Raw genomic sequence first — 27,380 nt, 5'->3', positions numbered from 1 at the left:
TTCGGCAACAAAAAAGAAGCAGGATAATCTCCTTTGATAGGGACTTGGTTTTAGACCAGCACATTTGTGTTGTCAGGCTGCACTCTGAATAGTATTCTGCCATGAGACAACTCAGCTCTGTGGGAAGGCGGGGTGGGGGAGACAGCATCATCCAAACACCGCTGCTCGTGCAACGGAGTAGGCAGCAGCAGTTGACAGAAAGCACACCAGCAGCTCTGAGGTAGAGCAGTTCAAAGTGTCATGAAACTGCAGCTTTAACTAATGAAATTGGATAGTTGGATATGTGTTGCTTAGGAATTGTAAGAATATGTTAGCTTTTCATTTAAAACAATATCCTGTTTAAACAGAAATAATATAGAAATGGGTTAAGTGTGTTGTTTTAGGATGGCACATTGGAACAGTTTGAAATTAGTCTTGTAACATTCAGTTATTAAATTATTGTGCAATAATTGCTGTATAATTATTATAATTAATGTTTTCTCAATAAGAATGGGATTCTGAACTTGATTTCTTTCACATCCATGGATGTTTCTCACATCCATTTCTGTTTCTCAGAGCGGGATTAGACATACTCTCAAATTCCCTAAAACTCACAAGTGACGGCATCTTACTACAAAATTGATCACTCAGCTGTGTGTTTTAGCAGTAGACCCGAGCAGATTTTAAACATTTAGATCTGTCTGCCATCAAGGCTTTCTTCTTATCTAAGAATGTCCTGTTATTGCATTAATTGTTTCAAGAGTACCAGTACTTCTGAAGTGATACACAGAGCCTTTTTAAAGTATAATAAATAAAGACTTATTTCCAAAGTAGTTACCAAAAGAAACTCAGTAGCTTAAATTGTGTCATATTAGATGGGCAGTATTGCATCATTTTAATTATCTTGAAGCGTTGTATCTAAATAGTATTAATGAGGTTAATATCCATAAGAAGACAGATTTAGAATCTCATTGCTAAAACCGGTCAAATAATTCATAATGAATTATTCACCTTGTTTTTTTCATGAACTCTTGGTGAACAGATTGTGATTTTCTCAGAAGGATTAATTATTCAAAGTTATTCACCAAAAAAACTTAATAATTTTTGGGCTCGGTTTCTTGGTGAGCAATATATTGTGAACATCTGACCAGCCCCAGTACTGCAGATAATACAAAAGTGTTTTTTTTCCTATTGTGACCTTTCCTAATCAGTTCAGGTCTCCCTGAGATGAAGTGTTTATAAGACTTTATTTCTCATACCGTCTAGGGAACTCTCCCCTTAAATCTGACAGAGACTTACAGTAGCAGTCCTAAAACTGATACAATATTGTCTATGCCTTTCAGTTACTAAATATTGTATGCTGTATTATGCCTTTACCTAGTTTTCCATTTCTTACTCTTCAAGAGATGAGTCATTGTCAGTTATGTATGGATTATGTGGGTTTATATATTGAATTATGCATTCAAAATTTTCTTAGCATTTTTGCTGAAAATGTTCTGTATAAGCAAATAATATTTTAAATTGCCTATCTAAACCAAGTGAATTAATTTTTATGTGTTTTAATATTATCTAATTTGAGTACTATTCAGAAGAAGACTTTTTTTTTCCCCTGTAGTAGTTTATATCCATAGGCACATTGCTTTCTCCGGCTCTCAAATATGGAAGTTATCAATCTCCACTGTGATCTCTTCACTTTCTGCAAAAAAGTTTCCAGTGGAATGGCTACAGTTGCTGGAATAGCCATGGATTAGCCAGGGTTATTACTTTCTCACTGAGAAGCAACTCTGTCTTCCAAAGAGGCAATATTCTAGAGAATCTTCTTGTGGTTCTTCTTCTCTGGAATTCTCCCTTCTATTTATTTTTAACTTTCATAAGCAATTTGGTCTACAGTGTTCAAATCACATCCTTCAAATGCAACAATATAGCATCACCTTTTAATGTTAGAAGACTCTGTTTCACTAAAATGCTTGAATACTGTAAGGAAAACAAAAGGAAGAAAACAAAGCCTTTTGCCTTGTTCTCATGAATCAAGTGGAAATAACCAACATAGGTAGCCTACTGGCACTGTGACTCTTCTATTACCATCACATTTAACTGACTTGTTTTCTTCTTCAACCTTTGCTGTTCACAGCTTCTCTTTAGTAATGTCAGGAGAATGTACTTGTAAAAGTACATCCAATTATCTTGTGCCCCAATGTATTGCTGTAAACGTTGAAGGATTGCTTTCTACAACACAAAAATTGATACTGGATTGGTGGACAATGTTCTGAAATTCATCGTGAGTGATTTGTCATTCTTATCTGTTGTCACAGGACAATGTCACAGTCCAATAATGAAATATTAGAATACTCAAAGTGTAAAGCTGTTAAACTAACATTAAAATTGATTTATTAAAGCTCTGTTTCCTGTATCGCTCTATATCCTTTACTGTCTCTGCTCCCATCCCCTCAGCATCTCAAGTAATCCTTAGATTACCTCAATATCTTAAAACCTCCAAGACACCTTCTGTTCCTTTAATGGGACATCCCCAGAATATTTCTGGTTTTTCCCATAACCTCTAGTTTTGAGTTCTGGCCTGCCAGCTACGTAAGAGACATCACATGGTGAGACTTGTCCAAGAGCTCATGTAGGTTTTTTGGTCAATGAACTGCTGACAAATAGACAAATAACAGTTGGGTTCTTTGTGCCTTTCCCCTAGTATTAACAGGCTTATTCATAACAGTTTAAAAAAAATCCACAACAGCATCGTAGTATATATTTCTTATTCAAACTTGGTTGAAGTTTGCCAACAGATCTTAAAATTATTAGGATAGGCCATAGCTCCTTAACACCCCCCCTTTTTCCTTTTCTTTGGAGACCATAATTTAAAAAACCACCACCGCATTGTCTCCTAAAACAGGATAAATGAACACATAAAAATGTCTGAATAGCATAGTGCTCAGAAAAAATAATAAAATTCTGCTCTTTGCACAATTGTATGTATACCTGTATGTGATGTAAAGGTTCCTAGACAACAGTTGTATAGAAACCGTACCCAAAGTTGAGAGAGAGAGATTATGTTCTACATCTCCAGATGTCACAGAACTCTCCAAGCAGTGCATGCAGTTATGTAGCACCACATGTTTTCCAGTACGCAGTTTTAATTAAGTGAACTGAGGATGAAGGCCTAAACCCTGTTCTCCTTAATAATTAAAATAATACAATCATTTTTTTCTGAATTTTCTGGATACAGTTAATTTACATGAAACTGTAAACATCAGCATTATTTTTATCAGGTTGTGGCTTACATTGTTTGAGATTATATGTTCAATATTATCTAAACCTGTTCTTTAAATTTAGGCGATTAAGGAGATTTATGTCATCATTAGAACAGAAGAAGCAAAGGAGTTGTGTGAAAGCAAGATATTTTATTTATATATATACACACATATATATTCATGAGAAGGCTTGAAGGCCACTCTTTGTCCAAATTAAAATTTGAAAGCAAATTCTTTAATGGGAGAAATTATCGGATCCTGTGATATTTTGTATAAACATTGGGATGCTGATGTGGGTAGATAATATGAAACTTTAAAACAAACTGCAGCACTTTTAAAGAACAGTTATGTTCTATGTGTTTATGAGACACTAGAAAAAATAAAAGAGCGGATGAACAAAGGTGTCGAAGAAGTGTTTGCAATCTGGAAAAGGCATCACAAATAATAATCCAGACAAGCACAGGGATGGGAAACTCATCTGAATGTAAATACTGCTTATTGAATGCCCTACAAACAGATTTTCCTCTGTGTGTCCAGTCGAATTACTATTTTAGTCAAGCTAGTCTTCCTTTGCTGTAGTCGACTTCACGTGAGGGTTTATATCATTCTGCCTTTCGAACCCTAGTATTTCAGGCAAAATTGTCCTTCTCAAAGATCTGACTTTTTAAGGATCTGTGAAGATAAACGTGTATATATTCCAGTTCCGGCTGGAAACCAGGATGCATGGAACTGTTTATTTCCCCACTTTCCTCTAACTTGGGTGCGATATTGATTTGATGGTGGAACAGACTGGTGAAGAATTATATTCTAAATCTAAATACCTTTTCTTTGTCTGACTGAATTATCGGGTGCTATTTAGAAAGCCGCCGTTGGACTCGGGTAGGGAAAGCCTGTTTTGAAGGAAGAGGGGAGGGGGCAGTCGGATTTAAGGCTGTTGGGTGAGGGGGAAGCAGGAGCGCAGAAGGATGCTGGGCTGTGCGGCGGCAGCAGCTGCTGCGGAGCGGAGCGGAGCGGGGCCGGCCCCCGTGCCTGGGCCGGGAGGAGCACCGCGCTGCGCCTCTGCATCGCCTGCCGAAACAGCCTCTCTTTGTGACCGAAATAGAACTGAAGTCTAGGAGCACAAAGGTGTTTCAACTAAACGCGCAATTACTGAGTAATAAAATGGAAAAGGATTAGTATGGGAGTGGAAGTGACAGCGGGAAAAGCCGGCAGAAGCGGCGGCGGTGGGAGGCAGGCGGCGCCGCACGGCGCGCTGCGGCACAGGCACCTGCCACCGGCGAGGAGCAAACTCCCCGGCCTGCCTTCGTGGAGAATCCGCTTTTTCTTCCTAATGCCAAACACGCTGAGATCTTTATTCGTGAAAATAAGACTATTAAGAATTCACAGATTATCGAAAACATTAGCTAATCACCCCACGCCTGTCCTAGAAGAGACAGACAGACAGACAGTGGGGAAAGCGCTGGGGACGGGCTGGTGTGAAATGCAGCAGCCTTGCAAAGCCTTTCCAGCTCCAGCCTGCTATTACAAGAAAAGGATCATGTGAGGATCCTTTGAAAGGCAATGTTCTGACTAAAGCAAGCAACTGCATTAATTGGGAGTCTTGTATTCATACATGCTGGGCTAAATAAAGCAAGCTGGTTTGCTGCAGCAGGCTGGGTAAAATATATAAAACTAATCCTTTCAATTACTTTGTCGTTGATTAGAGTATCCGTAACAAATACAGAGTCCTGAGTTCCATGTAGCACGGAATATCTTTTCAGGGAACAGGATAAGCATCCTAAACTAAAACAAAATGAGCAAACTTTTTTTTTTTTTGTTTAGTAATTTGTTTGGGGGGTGCGGAGGCGGAGGGAAGCGCGAATTGCCATGATTCCCTACTTTCGAGAGCTGAAGCTACAAGGTATCCCCCCCCCTTTTTTTTTTAATCGCATGAAGTTAACTTTCATGATGGAGACAAACTCGGTAGGACAACAAAGCTTTGATCTTTGTGTGAAGGAAGAAAGTAATAGAGTGAAAGTCTCTCCAGAGGGTAATTATTCTTTGGCCGCTCAGGCAAGAAGTTCCCTGTCACTGTTAAGGTTAATATTAAGGTAACTCCACTATACTTTCCCATATTAAAAAAAAAAAAAAAAATCCTCCCCAGAATGTTATACTATTAATTGCCAATTTGCATATGTGTGCAGCTGCTGTTTTGGCTCCGATCTTCCATCCGATAAGCTTGCTGGAGGTATCACAGAGCACTTGGCAGCTTTCCTATTTGAAAAGAAAGCCTTCCTAACTACAGAACAGCTGATAGTCTATCAGTGATAGACCCTGATGGCGTGAATTACAATTACACTACTTTTCACACTAAATCTGGGTGATAGCTACTTGGAAAGAAGTTTCATCATTTTTTACCACAAACTGGAAAAAGAATTACATGGTCATGCTGTGCTTTTAAAGGCAGTTTGGTTCACTTTTGTCTATTTAACACCTAATTCCGAGGAGTCCATAGGCATCTGGAGATCTGAACGTCGCGTAATGAATTCACTGTTTAGATGGGAGATTTTTTAAATCTACCTCAAATTACATTTATTAACAAGGCGAGCAGGAAGTGTTAGAGTTGTTAGACGCTTCATTTATTAAATAATTTGTGGGTATTTTCAGTTGTCATATCCAGAGTCATGGGGGTTTACTTATTTTTTAATTAGCAATTCCAAAACAATACTACTGCAATTTAACAATTCATCACGTAATCTGGGGCTGTTCAGTTCAACCACTAATGCTAGATAATTCAGATTGTTATTTTGATCTGTTTATAACTCATTTTGTTGTGATAAGAGAACTGCTGCCTTGAAATTAAATGGCACGATTTCCTATGGACCTTGTTGCGACCTAAAAGTTAACTATATCGTCTTTGTCTACCTATTTCTTAACATTATACCAGGTATAGGAAAGAAACAGTAATTTAAAATTTTCACTTATTTGTTCTCTCACTTCATGATTGGTCCCTATTTCGCCTTAGTGTGTTTTCATATACCACTGCGGAGGAGGAGGTGGGGAGAAATGCAAGTGTCAAAGTAAATTTAATTGTAAGAGTAAGTCACCCACATTGCTGCCGAGGTCACGATGTCTAAACTTTTTCCTTTATACGCCAGCAAGTTAATTTAGCGAGGTGCTGCCCTGGTAGTTAAATGTAGCTGTTTAAATATCTTAAAAAGGCATGGTGGAAAGCCTGACTCCTGACGTAGCTAACCTAACAGAAAATAGACTTTGTTTTCCTTTTTTAGTTGCTTGCTTTATTAGATTTCTCACTCTCGCAGATTATCCAAAAACTACCCATTGATTGATCGCCCGTAGAGCTGCATTTGGTGTAAAGAAAAACTTCACAGCTTTATTGGCTCCCAGGAGACAAAACAAACATAACAAGATATTCGTATTAATACAAACAATGCAACAAATGAGAAAATCATCACATTTAAATAAGACGGTAAAGTCAGTCCAGTGCACATCCCAGCCTCTGATCTACTAGACATGGCAGCTCAACTAATCACCAGCGCTCTCCGGCACGGGTCCCTATGGGAGATGCGTTATTGCTCACAGCATCTCCTCATCGCGAACACAATTAACCTAAAAAAATGCCACCGAATAGAACTTTAAGAACCCAATTTAACGGTATTTTACCGCAGCTTTGCGACTATAACTATAAAGGTTGCGATTAGTCTGCTTCTTCAAAAAGATTTTGAATTTTTTTTTTTGCATGCTTGTACCTGGAAGCTGTTGCTCTTTTTTTTTTTTTTTTTTTTTTTTTTTTTTTTTTTTAGGGCACCATACATCTAATCGTAACGAGGCGTTTATTTTGGGAAAAGAAAGTGAGAAGATTCGAACTTTCTGCCATTTCTTCTGAAGACAAAGAAGGGGACGTGTCCCTTTAGCCTTGGTTAAAAAAAAAAAAGTCCAAGGAACAGTTTTATTTTTAAAGAAAGAAACTTCCCCTCCCGACACAAACACACCCACACACGCCACGAACTTTTTTGTTTACAAGGGAGCTAATGCCCTCTTAGCTTCGTCTCCGAAACATCACAAAAGGAAAGGGAACGGTTTTGAGGAGAGCAACCCAGTAAGTCCACTCTCTGTGTTATTTCCTACAAACTTTTTATCAAAAGACGCAACCAGCCTGTTATATAGTAACATTTTCTTCACCGGCATTTTCTTATAATAGCCATTTTCTTCACCCTTTAATGGAAAAGTCACTTAGGCCCAGTGGGAAATACGGACCTTCTGAAATGCTGTGGGATTCTTATCATCCTTATCATCTTGTTACCCTCACGCAAAGGGCTAGGTAATTGCTGTTCTGCTATTCTGGTAATCTCTCCCCTTTGATAGACTGACTAAAATCAAAGTGAAGTTGGATTTGTTGGCCGTACGATTCCCTTGAAGCTCAAAGAGGTTTGACAGTTCTGAGAATCGCATCACGTTCCAGGTCTTGCATCCATTTTCCACGGGATGGTGGGGTCGAAAAAGGCTGAAGGGGCTGCCTTTTCTTTCTGTGTTTGTAGCGTCTTCGGGCCGGGCGACTATTTCTTGGCATTCCTGGTATTCTATGTGGGATAAAAGCAAGGCTACCTTATAAATGCTTACTACACTTACGCCCATTACGTTTTAATGGGCTTGTGAACTTGAACGCATGACTACAGGCTCACCGCTAATAACATCTGGTTGGGCTTTTTTCTCCCTTGACCGTCGGTCCCCGTACACGCCCGCCACCGCAGAGCTTTGGGTAAAACTCCGGGCGCACAAGGTTTGCGCTGTCGGGTCCTCCGAGCGGGTATCGCTTACCTTGCTTCTTTCGTGCGCAGGTCGGTAAGACCTGCATGAAGGAGCAGGCACGTGCTTAAATAATAATAAAAAAAGAAAACCATGTAAACCTAAATTAACTTTAAAGGAATTTGTAAAGCATACAGGATCTTGGTATCTTAGAAGAGGCATTCACAGATTACTAAACGTGTCTTCAAATGGTTGCAATTGCAATCGTGGCATATAATGCCAAGTTATCACTACACAAAGTAAATTTTAAGATGACGACTCTTAAAACCTTGCTAAAGTGTAGGAAGCTATTTCATGACCAAATGATACAATTTTTCGAATTACTTTCCAGCTTTGTATTCTTCTCAGATTTATTTTGCCTGAAATACGTGTGACTGTGTATATATATACACAAAATTATATGAAGTTAAGACTTCGGAGAAATGCAGGGAATAGTATGCTGAAGGAGATTTCAGAAATTATACAAAAGAATGAAAGAAAGTTTTAATAGTAAAAGGAAACCTGCTGTTCCTGTTCCCTGGGCTGAAGGAGGGCTAAACCTGGCGGCTTTATGCTGGAAGACTTTTATAATTCTTTGAATACTTAGGGACACTAAACTCCCTGAATAAAGAAATCAGATGAATACGTTCTAATTAGGGATATTCCTGTTGCTACCGTCTTGTATCACTTGAGGCAACTGGGAATCTATAAGTAACAAGCTTATTTGATCTGTATCAACTGCAGTTAAATGGACACATGGATGAGAACTCTATTAAAAAATCAGTGTATGCGATTTTGGCTGCTGAGTCTCCGTGGGCTTTCACATCTCGGATGGCATGGAGCCCGAGGTTTCTCTCCCGTGCTCCTATTGAGCTTGGACGTGACTTTTTTACGCCCCCACCCTTATGTCCAGAGTTATGTACATGTTTCCACATATTAAAAATGTAGTCTACACTGCTCGGATTGGCAACACTAGCAGAGCCTCTCCAGACGTATCCATCACCAGGTCTATGCGCGCTTTGAACGGTTTCGCTCAAGCCAGCTAGTTCCGTTGGTCTGGTTCTGTACTGGAGGAGAACTTGCGTAAGACTACACTGATATTTTTTCTCCTGCTCACTTCACATTCTGTGCCTCCTCCTACAACTGCTGTAATCCCTTTAACCCAACAGAAACCTCCAACGCCCGACTGTTGATAAATTGATGGGTCGGATGGCCTTTCACCTGGTTGTCATCTCGGGAAGAAGTGCTAATGGACATTCGTAGATGGGATGCTCCCCCGACCGGAGGCTCAGTTTCTGCTGTGCAGGCACGGTCGTGTCACACAAAGGCTCGAGTCCGCACCCCATCTGCACGTGTATTCTTTTTGCATGCACGCTGACCCCAGGAATAGTTTCTGTGGTCTGTCAGGGCACCTGTTGTAAGCGGATGTTCTGACAGTCTCACAGCCCGCGATCTCAACGACTTGTTTCATTCCGTTATCCCGTGTGCGTGAGTAACCCGTGTACAGGAGCCTTGTGATGGCGAGAAGGGCAGTTAATCGATAAAAACAATAAATAGAACATTATTTGTCACTCCGTTGCTGGCGGTCAATTATAAAGAAGAAACTTTGAATGGCAGCATATCAGTAATGTCAGGAGGGGTGGCAGTGCCGCTGCACGGGCTGCCTTGGTTTATCCATCATTACCTAGCAAATGAGCCGACTCGCTTGTGGGCAGGTACAGAAGCCCTGGCAGGCGAGCAAGAGAAGAGATTATTTTTGCATATCTCCTGTGAATCTCCAGGGAATTCAGTGGCGTTCCTGATCTCAAATGCTTGTAATTAAGAGGATGGCATCTTTGGGCTGGAGAATTCCGGAGAAAATCATTTTCACAGCACCTAGAGGGCTTGATGTCGCGCTTGATGACAGATGGGAAACCTTTATGAAGGCTCCGTAACCTTTTGCCCCGAGAGACTATACTTTTTGACACTGCAGGATTGGGAGGATATAGATGTTTTTACTCGGGTGATAGTGTGGCGATTTTTTAAAACAACGAATCATTTATTAAAGTATTTTAATGGGCTATGCAAACAGCGAAAACCTGACAAAGCTTGTGTCACTGCTGAGAGCGAAAACATAACTATTAAGCATAGAATGTTTTGCTTATGGAGACTTTTATCTTGCACAGAAATAGGATATAGGAAAAGACTAGCAGACAAGCTTTCATGTTTCATCTTTTCAGATCGTGACCTCAGGAATGCCATGCCACTTCCATTAATCCTTTTCTCGACTTAAAGATGCCTGTGAATATGAATAAAGTTGTATTTAAAAAACGATAGAAAGAAAGAGAGAAAGAGAAAACAAGACTCATTCACATTCCGAGTCTGCTTTCTGTCTCACACGTATTACATTTCACAAAACAGATAGAAACAATAGAGCTTATTAAGAAAAACTTGTTTTGAATGGCAAATTAAGCATAATGAAAATACACACGTTTTTACAAGTAGTTATTTTTTTCACCAATTGAATATTTTAAACCTTTTAAAAGTATGTACTTGTCCCTGCAAAATGTTTTTCTTTTAGCTCATTTTCACCATATCGCCCTGCTATATATATCTATTTAAATTTTTTTAATTCGGTCAGCTCAGAGACCTTGATAAGCACAGCACCTTGTCTGCGGCCAGACATTAACCAATAGGGGTGCCCTACCCCAGCTATTTATGAGCAATATCAGTGTGGGTTTCCAGGCTGATGCACGGATCAGTCCACACTAGGGCTTCTTAGACATGAAAAACAAAAAGTGATTATTATATTCGAGAAAATATCTCAGCATTGGTCTTTGACGCAAATATGTTTTTGGTGCAGATAAATCATCAAAATAGGTATTATAATTTGATACTAGTTTGGAAAATTATGTGAAATCAAGAAACAATCCGTGAAATCTTTTAATGAAAAGTAAGCTTGACCTAATGAAGTCAGTTCCTGCTTTCATCCTTATGTACACTTTAGAAATTTTTTATAGATAATAGCAAAGAAAGGCAAGTTTTTGTCTCCATCCTCCAGGTCTCTAAATTCAGAAACACAGAAAAAATAATCTCTTTAAAAAAGGGCACAGAAGTTATATTGAATTTTGCTTTATATTATAAATCCATTAAGTCAGAATTCCTAATTTGCACAAACTTGTGTATCTAGTGTTACAAAATCTCTTCAAACGTAAGGTACTCCAATTTGAGCATTAAGGTGGACTGCATTTTTCTGCTTCTTAGGTATTGCAGCGATCTGGGAATTTATTTTTACAGCCTGAGATGTCAGTATGCCACAGAAGCATGAAAATCTCACCATCTGTATGCTCATGGACAATCTCATCAAGTACACTCAACGACAGACTTAGAATAACAAAATTTAAATGCTATTACTACTGCCTAGCCATATATGCACTCAAATCTATTTTAAATAGCATTCAACCTGAGTTATGCTGCTTACCTCAGGCCTCAAACAGTTTAATCCATTTCAGTGTTTGCTTACCCGCATGAATCCTATCGTAAAACAGGCACATGCTATTTGAAATAACACTTGTTAAATTAAATGGGAGGTTACACAGAGACACATAACATTTAATTTTGCCGAGTGCTGATCCATAACCCCGTATAGTTCAGGAGTCGAGCAATGGCTTCACCTGGCAGCTTACCTAATGTGCCGGGCAGTGTCCTTCTGGATATGTGTTACTTGTCAGTGCCAGGAAACAAGGATATGTTTTAGTTGGAACTCTGTTATAGCAGACACTACATAGTTTAGATTAACTCCTTTCAGTAGTACAGCATCAATGTGTTATTCCCTTAACATAAAACATACAGATTATGTAAATCTGTAATAAATACTATTTTGAAGTGTATAGTAATCAGAAATCTTTCAGGGCAGGATGGAATGGAAACTGAGAAATATTGGAGAGTAAACATTCCAACGCTCATTCCTCTGCTTCTCCTGGCAGAGTGGAGCACTCACTGTAGCTGGGTTGCTATTGCTCCAGCGCCGCGGTCTGCCCTAGGAATCCCGCAGAGCATGGACTTTCTAGAATAGCTTGGGCCAAAGTGATTCCATACAAAGCGTTTCTCCTCTTTCTGCAGACCCTGTTTGTAAATAGGAACGGTTGTTCCTGGCCCGAGGGAAGGCCAGCCCTTGCTGTACGTCCTCACAGGGTGCAAACTGGGTATGTGCGGTCATTCAGGCTTGCAAGGCCAGGCAATCCGAGAGGCAACAGGCAGCGGCGGAAGAGAGGCCGTACAACTTACTTACAATGTGTTCAGCATTACGGACTCTAGTCCCTGCGCAGAGCTAAGAGAGCAATGGAGCCCCTGGAGCCCATCCGTAATTGGCACAGCTCGGCATTTGCGGGCCTGGTCCGGGGCTTCCCTAGGCAGCACCGCTGCGCTGCCGGCTACGGTCTGTCCTCCGGCGGGGGAGAGGAAGCCAGGATGTCAGCGTAAGGAACCCCCAGGACTTGTACGAAGTCTCTCTCTCGCCTCTGCCCCTCGTGGGGACGCATACTGACGGGCTCCTGGAAGCCTGGGCACCAAGGGCGAGGTCTGCAATCTACCACTGATACCCACCAGCCTGCCAGACCCCCTCCGGGTGCTGCCTGCCCGGCCGCCCTGTCCCACCGGGACCCTCTCTGGGTTACCACCTATGCCGGGTGCGGTGCTGCCTGCTGCGGAGGGGCCTGATTGTGTTGGGCTTGCCATGCGGCCAGCGAGAAGGAGGGATCGCGGCAGGCAGGCAGGAGGAGGAGGGAGGGATAGGAAGGAAGGAAGGAAGAAGGCCGGGCTGATTAGCATGCAGCAGCGCTCGCAAGCCCGGCTCCATTGTTTTAACACCTCCCCTCTCCTCCGCGCCAATCTGTCACCGTTCAGCAGGCGAACGCTGCTGCCTCGAATGCTGCTCTTCTCAAATGAGACGGATAATTAGCTGCCCCACACGAATGGCGCACTCTTCTCACCCCTGATTGCTATCACCTTCTTGCTCCTGGCAGTTTTGACACCTCGTAATCAGCCTGCTGCTTTTTCTCTTTTCTTTCCCTATTTCTGATTTTTTTCTCCCCCTTCCTTCATTTTTTTTTTTTAATGCAATCCCGGTTGCCATTTGGATTGAGACTCCTCTGTTGAGTTAACCTTGTATGATTGCGGGGGAAAGGGGAATATACGGTAGGGAGGAAAAGAAATCGCCTCCTCTGAGTCTCATCTGCTGAGTGAACCACGGGTGGGGGTAGGAGCATCTCGGCTTGATCCTCCAGTGCTTTTGTTCGTAAGGGGGAACAGTCTCTCCTGAGCATCCTCTGAATTAACATTATTTCGGATGGGGAAGGATCGCGTGTGTGGAGCGACTCCTCCGCTCAGTTAATGGAGAAAAGACTGCATGTCTGTTCAGTTATCTGTTTAGTTAAATTCAGCAATACGAGGAGGGGATTTTAAAACTATGTTCACACGGCTAGGAAGGAAGCTCTCTCTCTTCCTCCCTGGTAGGCAGGGAAGGAAGGTAACTTCTGAGCCTCTTAAAGTGAATTCACTGTGTTTCATGGGAGTCAGAAGAGAGCTCTCATTGGAGTGCGAGATGGCAGAGGGAACTTCTTCCCTTCTGATTCTGGAGAAATAAGAGATCCCAGTTAATGCTCTGGTGATTTCTTTGAGATCTTAAAAAACAGAGGACTCGTGGAATCTGTCATAGGAGCGTTTTCCTCTCCCCTAACAAGCACTGACAGTCTAATTACTGGAGCTACGAGCAGCTGTCGAGTTAGCCGGAGAGACAGAGGAGCTACGTGTGTTCTACCCGGCCGCCGGCACCGAGCCCTCGCACCAGGCTGAGGCAGCCGTAACGCCACCGCCTGCCCCTCAGTGCCCCCCCGGGTAGAAAAGGGGAGCGGTTTGATTCCTTGCTTTCAAGTCAGAACTCGAGTTCCCGCGAATACCGCCGTAAGGGCGGCGGGACAAGCGAGCCCCTGCGGGAGCCTTGGGAGCGGCTTCAGCGCCGGGAGAACTCCGCTGGCCCTGGCAGAGGAGGAATTTGGTAGAACACCTCGGCACGAGTCTCCTGCTCCTTCTTTCCTCTCAGGCTCCACTTCCTTCCCCCAGATTTATTTATTTTTTTTTTAATGAAATCCCACTTCCCATTTGGGTTCAACCTCCGCTGCTGAGTTGAGCTTGTGTGGAAGGGGGAGCGGAGGGGAGGAACACTGAGCCTCCTCTGGTGAGTGCAATCAAGCAGATGTCCCTGCTGGCAGCAGCAGCCTCCGCCAGGAAAGCTGCATGAGTGGGGCCCACTCAGGGACCACACTCACCTCCCACTTCAAATCGCTCACAACTGCTTCTCGTGATATTTATTTATTTATAAACCAGACTGGTGCCCCTCGCAGTGGTCTCTGAGCCTAACTGGACGCCCTCAGGCAGCAAGTTTTAAGCAGCTGCCTAAGATGCTGCACTAGGCAGGAGCTCTCATATTGGAAGATGGATGGGTTCTGCTGGTCTAGGAGGCTTTGGACAACCGTGCTCCCCCCCGCCCCGCCCCGGCCGCAGGGGAGCCCAGCTTTGCAGGCAGAGCCGGGGCGGGGGTGGAGGGGGCGGCTGCCTCCAGCAACAAAGAACCGCGGCCCGGCTCGGGAGCTCGGCACAGGGCTCCCTGCCCTGTCCTTCCCTTTTCCCATCCCCTTCCCTGCCAGCAGAAGAACTCATGGGGAAAACACGTCCACGCATGGGGGGGGACACGGATAGATGACTTTATTTTCTTTAAAGGTGATTCGCAGTTTGATCAGCTCTTAATAATGTGAGCTTCTGAGCTCGAATTTCGCGGTTGAGAGGACAAGTCGGTTTTGTGTCGGGCTGGCTGGAGATGTGCGAATCCCCCTTCCCTCCTCCCAATGCTGGAACTTCTGCCTCTCCCAGGAACCACCCCCAGCCGTGCTCTCCGGGGAGGTCCTTCGCACGCCGAGCCCGGGGATGCACCTACCCTCGGCAGCGCTGGGCACCGCTGGGCCTTAGAGATGCTCATAGCAACAAACTCTTTCTCCAGGTCATGCAGCAGACACGCACTGTACACTGCTGTTTATTACAGTACACTCTGTTGACAGCCAGTCACAAACATGAGATGTTTCAAATGGAGAAAATAATTGCAGAAAAATCCATTTCTAAAAATTATGCAGGTGTTCATTCTTCCAGAAATTGGTCACCTGCAAACAAATCTTTAAAAAGAGAAACTGTTGTGCTTTGCTGCTATGAAAATATTAATGCTAATTATCAAATATCAGGACTAAAATCTATATTTAGTTCAAATGCAAAAAGCTCCAAGTCACCCTTTATCATTAACTTAAATTACTTAGTAAGATCCCCCATTTTTAATTTGATCCCAATAAATCCAGAAAATGTACAAACTTTATCAGAATGCAATGTTTCAACTAAACGCTAATTTAAATTGCATTGAGAAAGCCACTGAGCATATTCAAGTTAAAAATTAAGTCACTGAGATTTGGGTGATTAGGTTTTCCTCTTTCATTTCTAGACTTGAGCAATCCTTCCTAGCAGACCAGAAAGAAAGGGAAATAATCTTTGGTATTCTTAGTTTTAGGGAAAGTTTAACCTTTTTTCACTCCGTCCTTCATATTAATATAACCTTTTCCATTAAAGTATTTTTACTAATTATTAATGCTAGAAAGGTATATGAACAAAATTGTTATTTTTTTATAACATGTAACAGATATCCATAAAATTGCTACCATTATATTTTGGCAAACAGGTCATTTATGTGCTGTGTTTGATTACTCTCTCTAGTAAACAATTCATCTGGCAATGTCAACCGTTTATTTATCTTACTAGTGAACAAGCCTATCTTAATTTTGGCACACCTGGCATTCAGTTACTGTGATGATTTTACAAGAATCTGAATTAAGAGGTTCACTATTCTACATTAAATTTGGAAATTTTATAGCAGAAATGAAAAATGAGAGCCTACTTCTCTTCCTGTTTACTTCTAGGAAAACATAATCACATCACTGGATACTGAGAAAAAAATCCTCGCATTACACCGATTTCCCCAGACACATTAAGGTATTAATCCTGCAAGTCTACACTCAAATATAATCATGACTTTGGGCATACTCAGACAATGATTAATTGAAAAAAAAAAGAAAAGAAAAAAGGTGTTTAACATCACTCTCGAAGGTAATATTGAAGCGTAACAAGCAGTAATATGAATTACAGTACTGAGTGACTTACAGTTTCGTTTCACCTTGTCAAAGGACAACTAAAAATGTGCTTATCTGACAAACAATTTCAGTCATAAGTTCTTGTTACAAGAAGTCTTAAATTCTTAGCGTATCTATTGAGTAAAAAAAAAAATCAAATGTACGCAAAAAGAGTGATCCATTGAATTCTCATACATTAAGACTGTACTTTGAAGTGGGAATTCAGATGCCGAAGAAAATCGTCCTTAGATGTTACGGATGGTGGGAAAACTTCTCGACAGAATTCACATATTCCACACTGATTCAGTTCAGGGTCTGTATAAGCTTGTGCCAGCAAATCATTGTCTCGAGGCTGCCAAATGAGCTAAAAGAAAACAGAAAATGATTATTTCTGTGGTTTACAATGTGATTTCATTATGCTGTGGTTTATATTTATATTAAAAAAATACCTGCCTCTTTAAACTAGGTGTCCTCTACACCTACTTGGCCAGAGACATTAACTATAGAGTCCTCATTTAAGAAAAGCGAGACAGAACTTTGATTTTTTAAAGTTCTATAAACGTACTATCCTTGCAAACACTTAAAATGCCTCTGTATCTATTAATGATAAATACTGCTATAAGCAAAAGTCTGTAATATCAGTCTGATACATATTAAGGCTTTTCTTTAACTTTGCATTTCAGTATTTTATTGTAGAAGCCATAGTACATAAACAGCCATTTAACAGGAATGAGACAACACATTTTAACCTTAGAATAAAGTGTTTCTTGTAGAGAGTTAATATGAATCATATTTTATTTCTGTTCTTATTGACACGTAACTAGTTTTCAGTTTACTTACAAAATGACCAGAGCAATGTCATATGGCTTAAGTTGCTTACTTAAGTGAGAGTATCACTGCCTTTTAGCGTACATGTATCTCAAATAATCTGTTTTGGGATTCCTGATGATGCTGTCACGACAGCATCAAACTCAACAGGACCATCTGAATACCTATCCATGCATTCAGGCAATTCTGTAAACCATGCTAAATTTGGTTCAGCAGCTGTATTGCTCTTGGTCCCTGAGCCAGTTAGTTCAAAGCCAGCGAGTCTGTTTACCTGAGGTGGGGGGTCAAGGGACTTCAGCCTGATATATACTCTAAGTGAGAGCGTACTTCCTACCAACTAGGAATCAAAAAGTCTTTTATCAGTTTTCAAAGTAAAGTTAAGAATCAAGTTTCATTACTTTAAGTATTAGCAACACGAGATAAAATACATAGTTATGTTATACGGCCGAGACGTTTAGGTTTTGAGTACACTGAAAACTAATGCATACTGCCGTGACTGCAAAGTAGCCAGAATGGCAGCAAGCTGGTATGAGCTCTATGTGGGGATGGAACCTAGAAGAGGAGAGCACCCTACATTTTTTTTTGGCTCCGTTTTCTTCTCTCTTGCTTCACTCACACATGGAAAGGCAAGCGAGAATACTTCAGAAAGTAGTTTCTTCAGAAGTTTTAAATTTCTTGCTATTGATACTTACCCAAGAGTTCTAATTTTCAGCTGTAATTCAAATTTCATCATGCCAAATAGTTAGAATCTATTGTTTATTCCTCCCATGGTAACTCACTGTACAACTAACCTGGCTTTCATAGCAGTTAAACCTCATTTTTAAAGCAGCTGCACTTCTTGTAGTCAATTTCCTGTCTATTCCCTATTTAAACAGTGTTTAGCTTATCAGATAGCAATAGCAGATTTACTGTCTTTCATTATGGTCAGCAATCCATATAATTAAATTGACTAATTAGTAATTAAGTGCAATCACACCACTTTTTTCAGCTCAAAGAGTCTACTTATTGTACGTTGCTGGTGTAAATTGCATATTAAATCTACTAGACACTGACACACTTAAACATCCCTACAGAAATGTGCTTAGAATTACTTGTTTCTAGTATCTTATGATGTAAAGCACCATTTAAAAAAAGATAAAATAGTATTGTAAAAACCTTACAAAGGACATAGTAAGATTTCTAACCTTGCAAGCGACACAGGGAGCAACCCACTGAGGCAGGCACTTAACTTCCATTTCTTTCTTTTGAGTGTTAAGCATGTGCTTAATATGCTTTTCAGAACGGGCATTATTTAAGCAGATGTTCTATTTCAGAAACATTAATATTCAGATCAAGATCAAGATACTATTGTTTTACTTTTAAAATCATGAACATTCTTAGAAATACTTTTGGTGGAAACAACCCCCTCAAACTGTGAATACCAATAAACACACGCGTCTATATGCAAGTCTCAGTTAAATGTATTCTGTAAAATCCTAGGTCCACTAATATCCATGTTTATTTTAATCTGCTGCTCTTTTCAGTCACATGTTTTTTTTAAAAAGTTACATCCTAAGAAAACAGTACTGAGTTTTCACATTTAGTATCCACATAGAAGGAAAGAGCTAAATTTATTACAGCAACTGAGAGCAGTTCCAAGAACTTACTGTTGCCAAATCTATTGCATTTATGGGGTTTTCCATTTTATAAGTTAACATATGTAGTAAATACTTGAAAGTTTTATCTACACTAGGGAAAAAAAAATCAGGTATATAATTCCTCCCTAGTGGAGCCTCACCAGTGGCAGGGATGATGGAAGCTGTAAGCAGGGTAACCACCCCTTAGAAAAGTGATAAAAATACTAAGAACAAGTTTATGCAGAAATTTAGTTAAGGTAAATACAGTTGAAAGGGCATGTATGCAAGTAACTTTTTAAAAACATTAGTATTTAATCTACATACATATTATCTGTGAGTCAAATCTTTAGCGCAATTAACAGTCAGAGAAATCTAAAGTTGAGTCCAATTCACTGGGAAAATACTTAAAAACCTCTTTTGAAGGCAGCTGAATAAAGGTGATGGATGGTTAAATATACTGATATTCACAGATGTATATTTAATGGATCCTAAAGTAATACTGGCTTGTTTCAAACAAGCTTCTGTATAAGATGTAACATTTTAATCAATGTCCTATATGTTCTACGGTGTTATTGTAGATATGACAAATACTGAAACTGTTCACCATTGCCCTTCTTTTCTCCAAGTGTTAGCGTTATTATATTTTCTCCACAAAGTAGATAATTTACATTTTAAATTATGTCTCCAAATTAATCTCCTTATTTTGCAGAAATACCAATGATCAAACCAAAAGCTTATTGCTATTCAACGACAATTCTTTTCTACTTTTTTAAGCTGCATACTCTCTTATCAATTTATAACCACATACCAGCTGTTTCGCTTGCTGTAATATACAATGCAGGGTGCCATCTATTGAAAAATGAATACACAGACTAACTAGTAAAAGAACAAGCTGGAGAGGGAATACAGAAAAAGAGGACAGTAACAAGCAATAGACTGAATGCTTCACAGCTCCACAGGAATTCTACCAGTGATAAAATAAATGGCTTAATTTGCTTAACTCAGTCACAACTTTAACTGAGGATCCAATGAAAAGTAAAGCACAATAACTGTGATTAGTAAATTGGTATAGAATTGAGATCTCCTACCTTACAAATAGATATTTAAAACACATTTTGAAAAATCAGGCTTATAGTTTAAAATACAATGATGAAGAACAGCAAACTTTCCACACTTTAAACTTTTAATCCAAAACTGATTTGCCATAGAAAATTATACCAGACTGGGTACGTTTTAGAAGTAAACATCCAAGCTATCATGTCCTACAAACGCTTTCCAGATGCTGGTTTTGCATGTCATGCAGTGGCCAAATTGAGAGATAAAGCTCTTCCACTGCACGTACCTTGTCATTAGCAAAGAACACAAACCCACATCAATGTAAATAGTAAAAAATATGCCAAATCAACCCTCACAGAATTCCTAAATATCACAATTTGCTTACTCTTGAAAAGCTGTCCTCTCACAAGGTGTGAGAAAAGCCACAGTAATGTAAAAAATCAGTCCATAAAGGTCCATAATAATTTTGCCAGCAATTTCAGTTGAGACAGGATGTTACACCAAAGCAGCAATGTATTCAGAGACATGATTGTCAGAACCCGCCGAAATGTTTTTCTGCATTACAGCAGCGGGGCCTTGCTTTCAAAAGCTTCCATGGACTTCAAGTAGCTATAACTGAAATTCAAGCCCAAAGTACCTACATAAACCTAAAATAAAGTCTTTCAGTGAACTTCCCTTCTTTTGAAAATATAAATATGCTTTCCTCCTTGACTACTTAAACTATGAAGAAAAAATCTTAAGTCTTTTTAGAGGGAAGGAATAGGGTGGTGTTTATACCTCAGGTTGAGATAAAAAGTAGAACATTTTTCCACAGTGAAGTATTTATCTGTTCAGCTTTTTAATTAGTCCATTTGTCATATTCTCTGCTGTACATTAAAAACAATTAAAACAATTATGTGCCCTATTCAACTGAGATCAAGGGTAGAGAGAAAGCAATCTAGGGAGCAACATACAATTAATGACAGCTTTGAAATAGATATAGAAGCAATTAATATCTAAATGAACTGAAATTTGTGCAAGCATATCCAGTGCTTACATCTGCTTAAATTCCTGCCCTTTCCCTGGAAAAGTGCCTTGTATATGTACTTCAGTATAAGGAAGAACTGATGAGATATTGTCTTATAAACAGACTGATGAGATACCTCATAGACTATATTAATCCTGTCTCAAAGATCTTTGCAAAGCGTTTCTCTGAATCATTACCATTTTTTGAAATGTACAGTATTTATAGAAAGATACCTGATGAGGACCTCTGATGGTTGTCCCAGCAGCTTCTAAAGAAGGAAAAATTACTTCAGGTACACCCTGGTTTGTGTGCTTAGGTACAAATGTGAAACCAGTGTCTGTTGTGTTTAAACAGGTTTTGTCATGGGCATTTTCTATGGGCATGTTTGCATGATTTGGGGGGTTTGTTTTGTCAACAGTAGTTAAGCTTTGTAAAGCTGAGGTCATGAGATCAACTCCATGAGCTTCAAATGAGTTAGATTCCAATTTACTGAGGTTAACAGCACGGTCTCTGTGCTCCAGGTTAAAATGACGATCTTGAAGCATGTTTTCGGCTATACCAGTACAAGGAACTGTTGGTTTTTCCTGAGTGCTCTGCAAGAAAGCAGAGTCATTGTCTGTAGGTGGAAACTTGACATTAAATTTAGAAAGTGATTCTACAGAGTTGTTGTCCTCATCTTGGCCCACTCCTCTTGGTGTGATAGATGTGATGCATGATGCACCTCTATTTATATCCTTTATAACCCGAGGCTTAAAAAGCTCTTCTGCTTGTTCATCAGTTTTATCAGTACACTGTATCGGCATGGAAAACTGTATTTCTGTGAAGAAAGAACGAAGAAAACATTAAATAGTCCACTGCAGTATAACTGTTAAAGGTGTGGCGCTGGGGTATTTTTCCTGAGAGGTTTTTGATTTTCTTCTTGGCTTTTCAACCTTTATTTTTTCTCTTTGGAATCAGTTTGAGGCGCAGTTCTCATTCACAAACACTAGCTCTGACACAAAAATTATCAGAACCGAAATAAAAGCAAGTAATTCTGTTCTAATAATTATATTTCTCTTTGATTTATGGCTACAAACATTTTCATTTTATTGAAAATTATGTTGTCCCATACTCTTAACACATACTTGCATATATTTACGGAAGTGTTCTGTCAGAAATAGAAGCTGGAACCAAAACCATTTCACACAGTACCAAGAACATGCTAAGCACCATGAGCATGATTTTAGAATGTATTCAGGTACCAAACTTCCATTGGTTTCCAAATTAGGTAAATATCTAAAATGAATAACTATTCATAAGTAGGACCATATTTTCCCTTTGTTTTGAGAATTTCCCCTTAATTTTTGTCATTTTATTAACAAAAATGGTAATAATATGCAGGGTTACTCCTAATCAAGTGAGAGAATAACCTCAGTACACATTTATTGTACTGCAGCCTTCTGACATCACTCAGATATTGTAGTAATGTGGGCCACAGAAGTAACAGAAATCAAGCAGATTCAATCTATATCATGTATAGCTTTTCATACAGTTGAGTTAGGCACTCATTTAAGGAAAACAAATCCATTCTGAAATAAGTTGCCAAGCACTAACCCCCCAAAATTCCCACGCCCAAATAATAACATTTAGTAGCGTACAATCAGCATATAACAATCAGACATAGCGATTTGAAGACATGAGCTAGACATTAGCGCTCATGTAACAAAACTTCAGTAATGGTATAACCTAAATTAGAAGCAAGTCCTGAAATCAGTGTCTTCTGCTTCAACCGTTTAAGTCTGGCAGGTGTTTTTGAAATCACTTAAGAGTCTGATCCTACTATTAAGAAAAACTAGTAGGGAATACCCATAGTAGCCTACATTACATTAAATGTAAGCATTAGCAGAACTAGACATTCAGGATCTCTTCAGTTGCAAAAAAATCAAGCCTTTCTTTTGTTCTCAGGACCTGTTGGATTAAGCTCTTGTCCCATATAACAGAACAGTATTCAGAAGTCTGCACAAGAAAGTCTAGAAAATAAGTCCTCTGACTCTCCTCAGTCCAGTCCGGCATTTTTCCTCTAGCAGATATGGGGCCAGAGACATTCATAACAGACATCTTTTGAACTGACAGCTAAATTAAAAGCAAGCAAGTGCTGTCATTCACACAGTATGATGGGATATCACATGTAGTAAGTGCCTGCCTCTCACTCCAAGGGACAAAACAATTACAAGAGCCATTGATGTGATGACTGTCTTTCATAGCATGTGATTTGGAGCATTCGTCATAGAATGCCAAAACTGGCGGTGCGTTTTCTTGGTGAAATACTGAGCACCATGTGAGCAGACTTGAAAAAGGCAGATGGTAAACAGTGGAAGTACTTCTATGTATGTGTAATTTACAGTATTTTCAAATATAAAGCAAAGCTTTCAAACAGTTGAATCACAATAAGAGCTTAAGTATGATATTACCAGTTTCAGGTTCTGGCTTTATCTTAAATTTACTCAGTTGGTCTGTTTGTTCTCTGGCTAGCATACAGATTCGATGACACTCTTCTTTCATGTCCTGGAAAATAGTCTCCAGATTCTCCCTGGAAGATCAAAATTGTAAATTAGAGAGTCAACCAATTCAGCTTGTTGTGACCTTTAATCTAGTCACACCCACAAACCAGAGAAAAACAATAGTGTAAGATACTTTTCTTGGATACCTTGTTCCTCAACATATGTATACATATTTTTGTTCTCCTCAGTAAAAGCAAGCAGAAAAGGGAAAAGAAAATGTTGTCAAAGAGCTGTTCAGTTGTATCATACACACCTACCTTCGAGCTTAGGGCCTGACCCCCTCAAAAATCCAGCCTTTACATTTCTTTCAGTTCCCTCAGGTATTTTGTGGAACAGCTTATCTTTTGCAAGGGTACTGTTTCTATCTCATTGTAGGGAAAATAAGATGCTGCTGCTGTGAACATTAATTGTTTTCCATTGTTTTCTGTGCACTTCAGACTTTGCAGGAGAAGGAACACAAAAGCATTTGTTACTTCTCTTTCCTTCTCTGTCTACCTGACATTTTGGAGAGGGGCTCATGAACTGATTCCTTCTCTGTTTTATACAATATCACATGACTTTTCCTTTTATTTTGAGGACTTTTTTATATTACATCTTTTCCAGAGTATCATACGGACATCCGATATTTAGTTATCTGCACTGAGAATGGTAAAAATAGTTCTTCATGCTGGTGTGAGTTTTATTTGCCCAAAGACACTACATTATTCAGTTACTGATGCATCCATAAAATTCCATTGTGAAATTTTAATAAATTTGCTAAGGAATTTATATTTCTAAGCACAATATCGTGGATTTTATAAAACAAACTTCAAGGATGAAAAAGTGAAGTTGGTGACAAACTGGATTTGTGTTCTCTTTTGCATCTTTGTGTCAAAAGAGCTCAAAAGAAATTTTTCTTTGATTCGGTGAATTGTTTTCCTTTTTATTGAGTATTCATATAGCAATCAGAAGTGTCACGAGCTGTGTTCCTACTTCTGCTGTGCTTCTGTTTTTGGAAGACACAAATGTCTATTTGTATCTCATTTGAAATAAAAATTCTATAGAAGGAATTAAAGTTGCTACTGTTAACACATTCTGACCATTTTTCAGGTGTTTTGATAAATATGAAATTAAAAAAGACTCTTAACAAAAGTTTCTAATCGGAGCTTAAAATGTACATATGATTAGACAAATCAATCTTCATTTGCTAGACATTTGTGATACTATAATCTTACTAGTGTAAGATTACCAGTAATCTTACCAGTCACATACCTGTTTCCAAGAACTTTACTTTAGTAAGGGAGCTATTTGAGAGGAGGGAGACAGAAGACAGGTAAAGGTTTTTCATTTTTTTAGATATAAATCAGTAAAGACAAAGAAGTCTTTATCACATCACATCACATCACAGTCTTATTTCCTCTCTTTCTTATCATAAAGCAGTAGAGAGTCAGACTAAAGATCGACGTAGTTCACCCAACCTATGTCTGAGAGTGGCCAAAAGCAGATGCCTAGGCAAGAGTATAAGAAAACAGCAAGAGTTTATGATACTTTTCCCTAATACTCTCCTAGAGAATCTTCTACTTGACCTCAGCAAAATTGTTAAAGGTGGTATTACTGCCTATCCTGTGAAAAACACAAACCTAAGACTTTGGTCAATATTTTTCCCAAAACACTGGCAGAAGAGGGAATACTTGTGTAAGAAATATACTGCTTTTGGTCCCTTGGTCATAGCAAGGGCTGTCTGGCTTCAGCTTATAGATAAACCTGGTTTCAAACTCTCTCATTTAGGATGGATCTGGCCAAGAATTATTTCTTCATGCTGTCTATCAGACCTCCTCCTGGCAGCGCAGCAGGCTCCTCTGCTGTGCTGCCATCAGTTAATCCATTACGGTTGTACATTCCTCTTCTGCAGAGAGTTAACGCAAGGGAGTTAATGCTTATCCAAACCCCAGCATTAACATCCGCTGCTGTTTCCCACAGAGTTTAACCTCCTGCTGAACCAAGTGGCTCTTTTTCTTCCTCCCAGCTTATGCTTACATACTTGCAAAGCCTCAGCTATAATTCCATATAGTTGCTGGCTTTATTACCTTCCCACACTGCCTCTTTGACCGCTGCTGCTTCCCCCTTCCCTCCCCCATCCATTTTTTAAGGTACTGTGTAGGAAAGAGGGAAGCAGCTGGTCTTGTTTAATAGCAGAAAAGACAATTAAAAGCAAATTTAAAAAATGCTGCAAAAGTATTTACCTTTCAGGCATAGGCGAAATACCCAAGATCCCTAGAGATAATTCAGGTTTACCTGGAACAATTTTCTTACTTTTCACCTTGAAGTAAAAGATGAAAATATTGATCACAGGTTAGCATATTAATTCTGTTCTTCACCCTGGTATGAATAAAAATATCACGGGATCCTTCACCTAGTCCTTCTGGAAGCTCTCAAAACATTCACAAAATGACAAAAACAGTTTTTTACTGTTTGTGTGAAATTCCTATTTTTAGTTTAACTTAGCAACTCAGTATGGCATTCCTCTGCTCATACTCCCTTGAAAGGAAACCGGTTCTAAGAATATTGCTTGACTGTCATTCTGTTTCAGTCGCGTATAAGGTAATATTACATATTGTGTATAGGCTTGTTAGTGAGGTATCCAGCTATTTTAGTTATTAAAAATCAATTTATTCACTGAAATTTTCAATGAACACATCACAAGCTAATATGTCAAGAGTTTTAGCAGGTTTTTAAATAAGTTATTAACTTTGACTACCACCTTGTGGTTAACTCTAGTATTACACAGTTTTAAATCTGCCAGGCATTAAGGAAAGTTTTTATAATAACCAGTCATTAAGCTGCAGTTCCACTAGATCTACATTACCAGATGGCCTGGGTAGTTCATATGTGCTCCAAATCAGACACAGAACTTGATCATATGTCTGCCAAATAAGCTGACTGCAATGATACATTGTTTACAATCACAGACCCACAGCCTCCAGGTTTGTCTTTCTTACCTTGCACTAAAGTGCCGCTGCAGCTCCCGTAGACACGTTTGAGCTGCCTTACACCTAGCAAGACGGGTTGGAAATGCTTACCACGGTAAGTTAAGTAATGCTTGGCAAGTATAATAGCAACAAGTTATGTGTTGCTGTGCTCCTCCCCTTATCTACGTACACTTTAAAATAGCTAACTAAAATGTGGTTACGTGGTTAGATTCACATCCATGACTGCACTCTAGCTATCCCACAGGGACAGAATAGCACGCTGGATACTCTTCTGTGACAAAAATAGGGTGTCATAAAAGTGAAAAAATCAACTCAATCTTCATGAAAACTTCCAACTGAAAATTATAAAACAGAAATGCTAATCTGGAGTTTTCACAAACACTGAAATTTTAATGACATAACATAGAATGATTAACACACAATTAACAACCAATATGTATTTAATAGTTCGGTGTTCCCTATGTGCTTTACATATTTTAATGATTTCCTAGTAATTATATAATGCTAAAATTTAAGATCAGTTTCTTAGAATTATTAGTATAAACATGTTTGAAAGAAGTAATAATTTACAAATGTTAGTGTTTTTCATTTTATCTCAACTTGGTTTCTTATCTTACCTCCCTTTTATACGTTGGCATCTGTATACCCTTTTGTGCTTCATTTAATTCTTTCAATTTGCTTTTCAGAGTTCTTATTTTATCTTCTTGGTTGGAAATAATAGATAAAAGCTTCCTTTCCTTTTGATTGTTTTTGTCTTCAAGTTGCTTCAACTTCATGCTCTCGCTTTCTAACTGTTCCTAAAAAATTATTTTAGAAACATCAATACAACTAATAGAATTGAGGCCTGTGGAATATCACTATTCAGCAGCCAAGAATAAAATAAGCTTTTGCAACATAAGTAAGGGCCAGTTAATTAATTTTAAACTGTTAGTAAAGACTTCTACCACTACACATAGACATAATTTATCATAGATGATTACTCAAAACAACTGTATGTTCTGAATTTATGAAAGTCATATTAATGTTTATAAAAAATAAAGATACTCTCTTGGTTCGCTCACTATATCATTGACATTAACATTTTATGTACAATATATTGTATGTACAGTATATAAAATAATATTTCATTAATTTCAATCAATC

General features: G+C 39.2%; 1 protein-coding gene across 2 annotated transcripts in view; it reads right to left on the bottom strand.

Moving 5' to 3' along the window:
- Positions 1-15,071: 15,071 nt before the first annotated feature.
- TANK (TRAF family member associated NFKB activator) overlaps positions 15,072-27,380 on the bottom strand; it is a 29,707-nt gene continuing 17,398 nt past the window's right edge. The window contains exons 6-11 of one of the 2 annotated variants that reach the window (XM_063341848.1): positions 26,855-27,034; positions 25,491-25,567; positions 23,179-23,297; positions 20,962-21,545; positions 16,418-16,586; positions 15,072-15,223 (exon numbers count right to left, since the gene is read on the bottom strand). In XM_063341848.1, the coding sequence (XP_063197918.1) occupies positions 16,419-16,586; positions 20,962-21,545; positions 23,179-23,297; positions 25,491-25,567; positions 26,855-27,034 (1,128 nt within the window). In that variant the 3' untranslated portion in view covers positions 15,072-15,223; position 16,418. Of the gene's footprint in view, positions 16,587-20,961; positions 21,546-23,178; positions 23,298-25,490; positions 25,568-26,854; positions 27,035-27,380 lie in introns of both variants that reach the window. The other variant, XM_063341847.1, reaches the window with a different exon arrangement.

The sequence above is a fragment of the Chroicocephalus ridibundus genome, chromosome 7 (assembly GCF_963924245.1).
Source record: "Chroicocephalus ridibundus chromosome 7, bChrRid1.1, whole genome shotgun sequence".
Lineage (NCBI taxonomy): Eukaryota > Metazoa > Chordata > Aves > Charadriiformes > Laridae > Chroicocephalus > Chroicocephalus ridibundus.
Note: the sequence above shows the minus strand (reverse complement) of the source record. Positions and strands in the feature narration are given on the sequence as shown.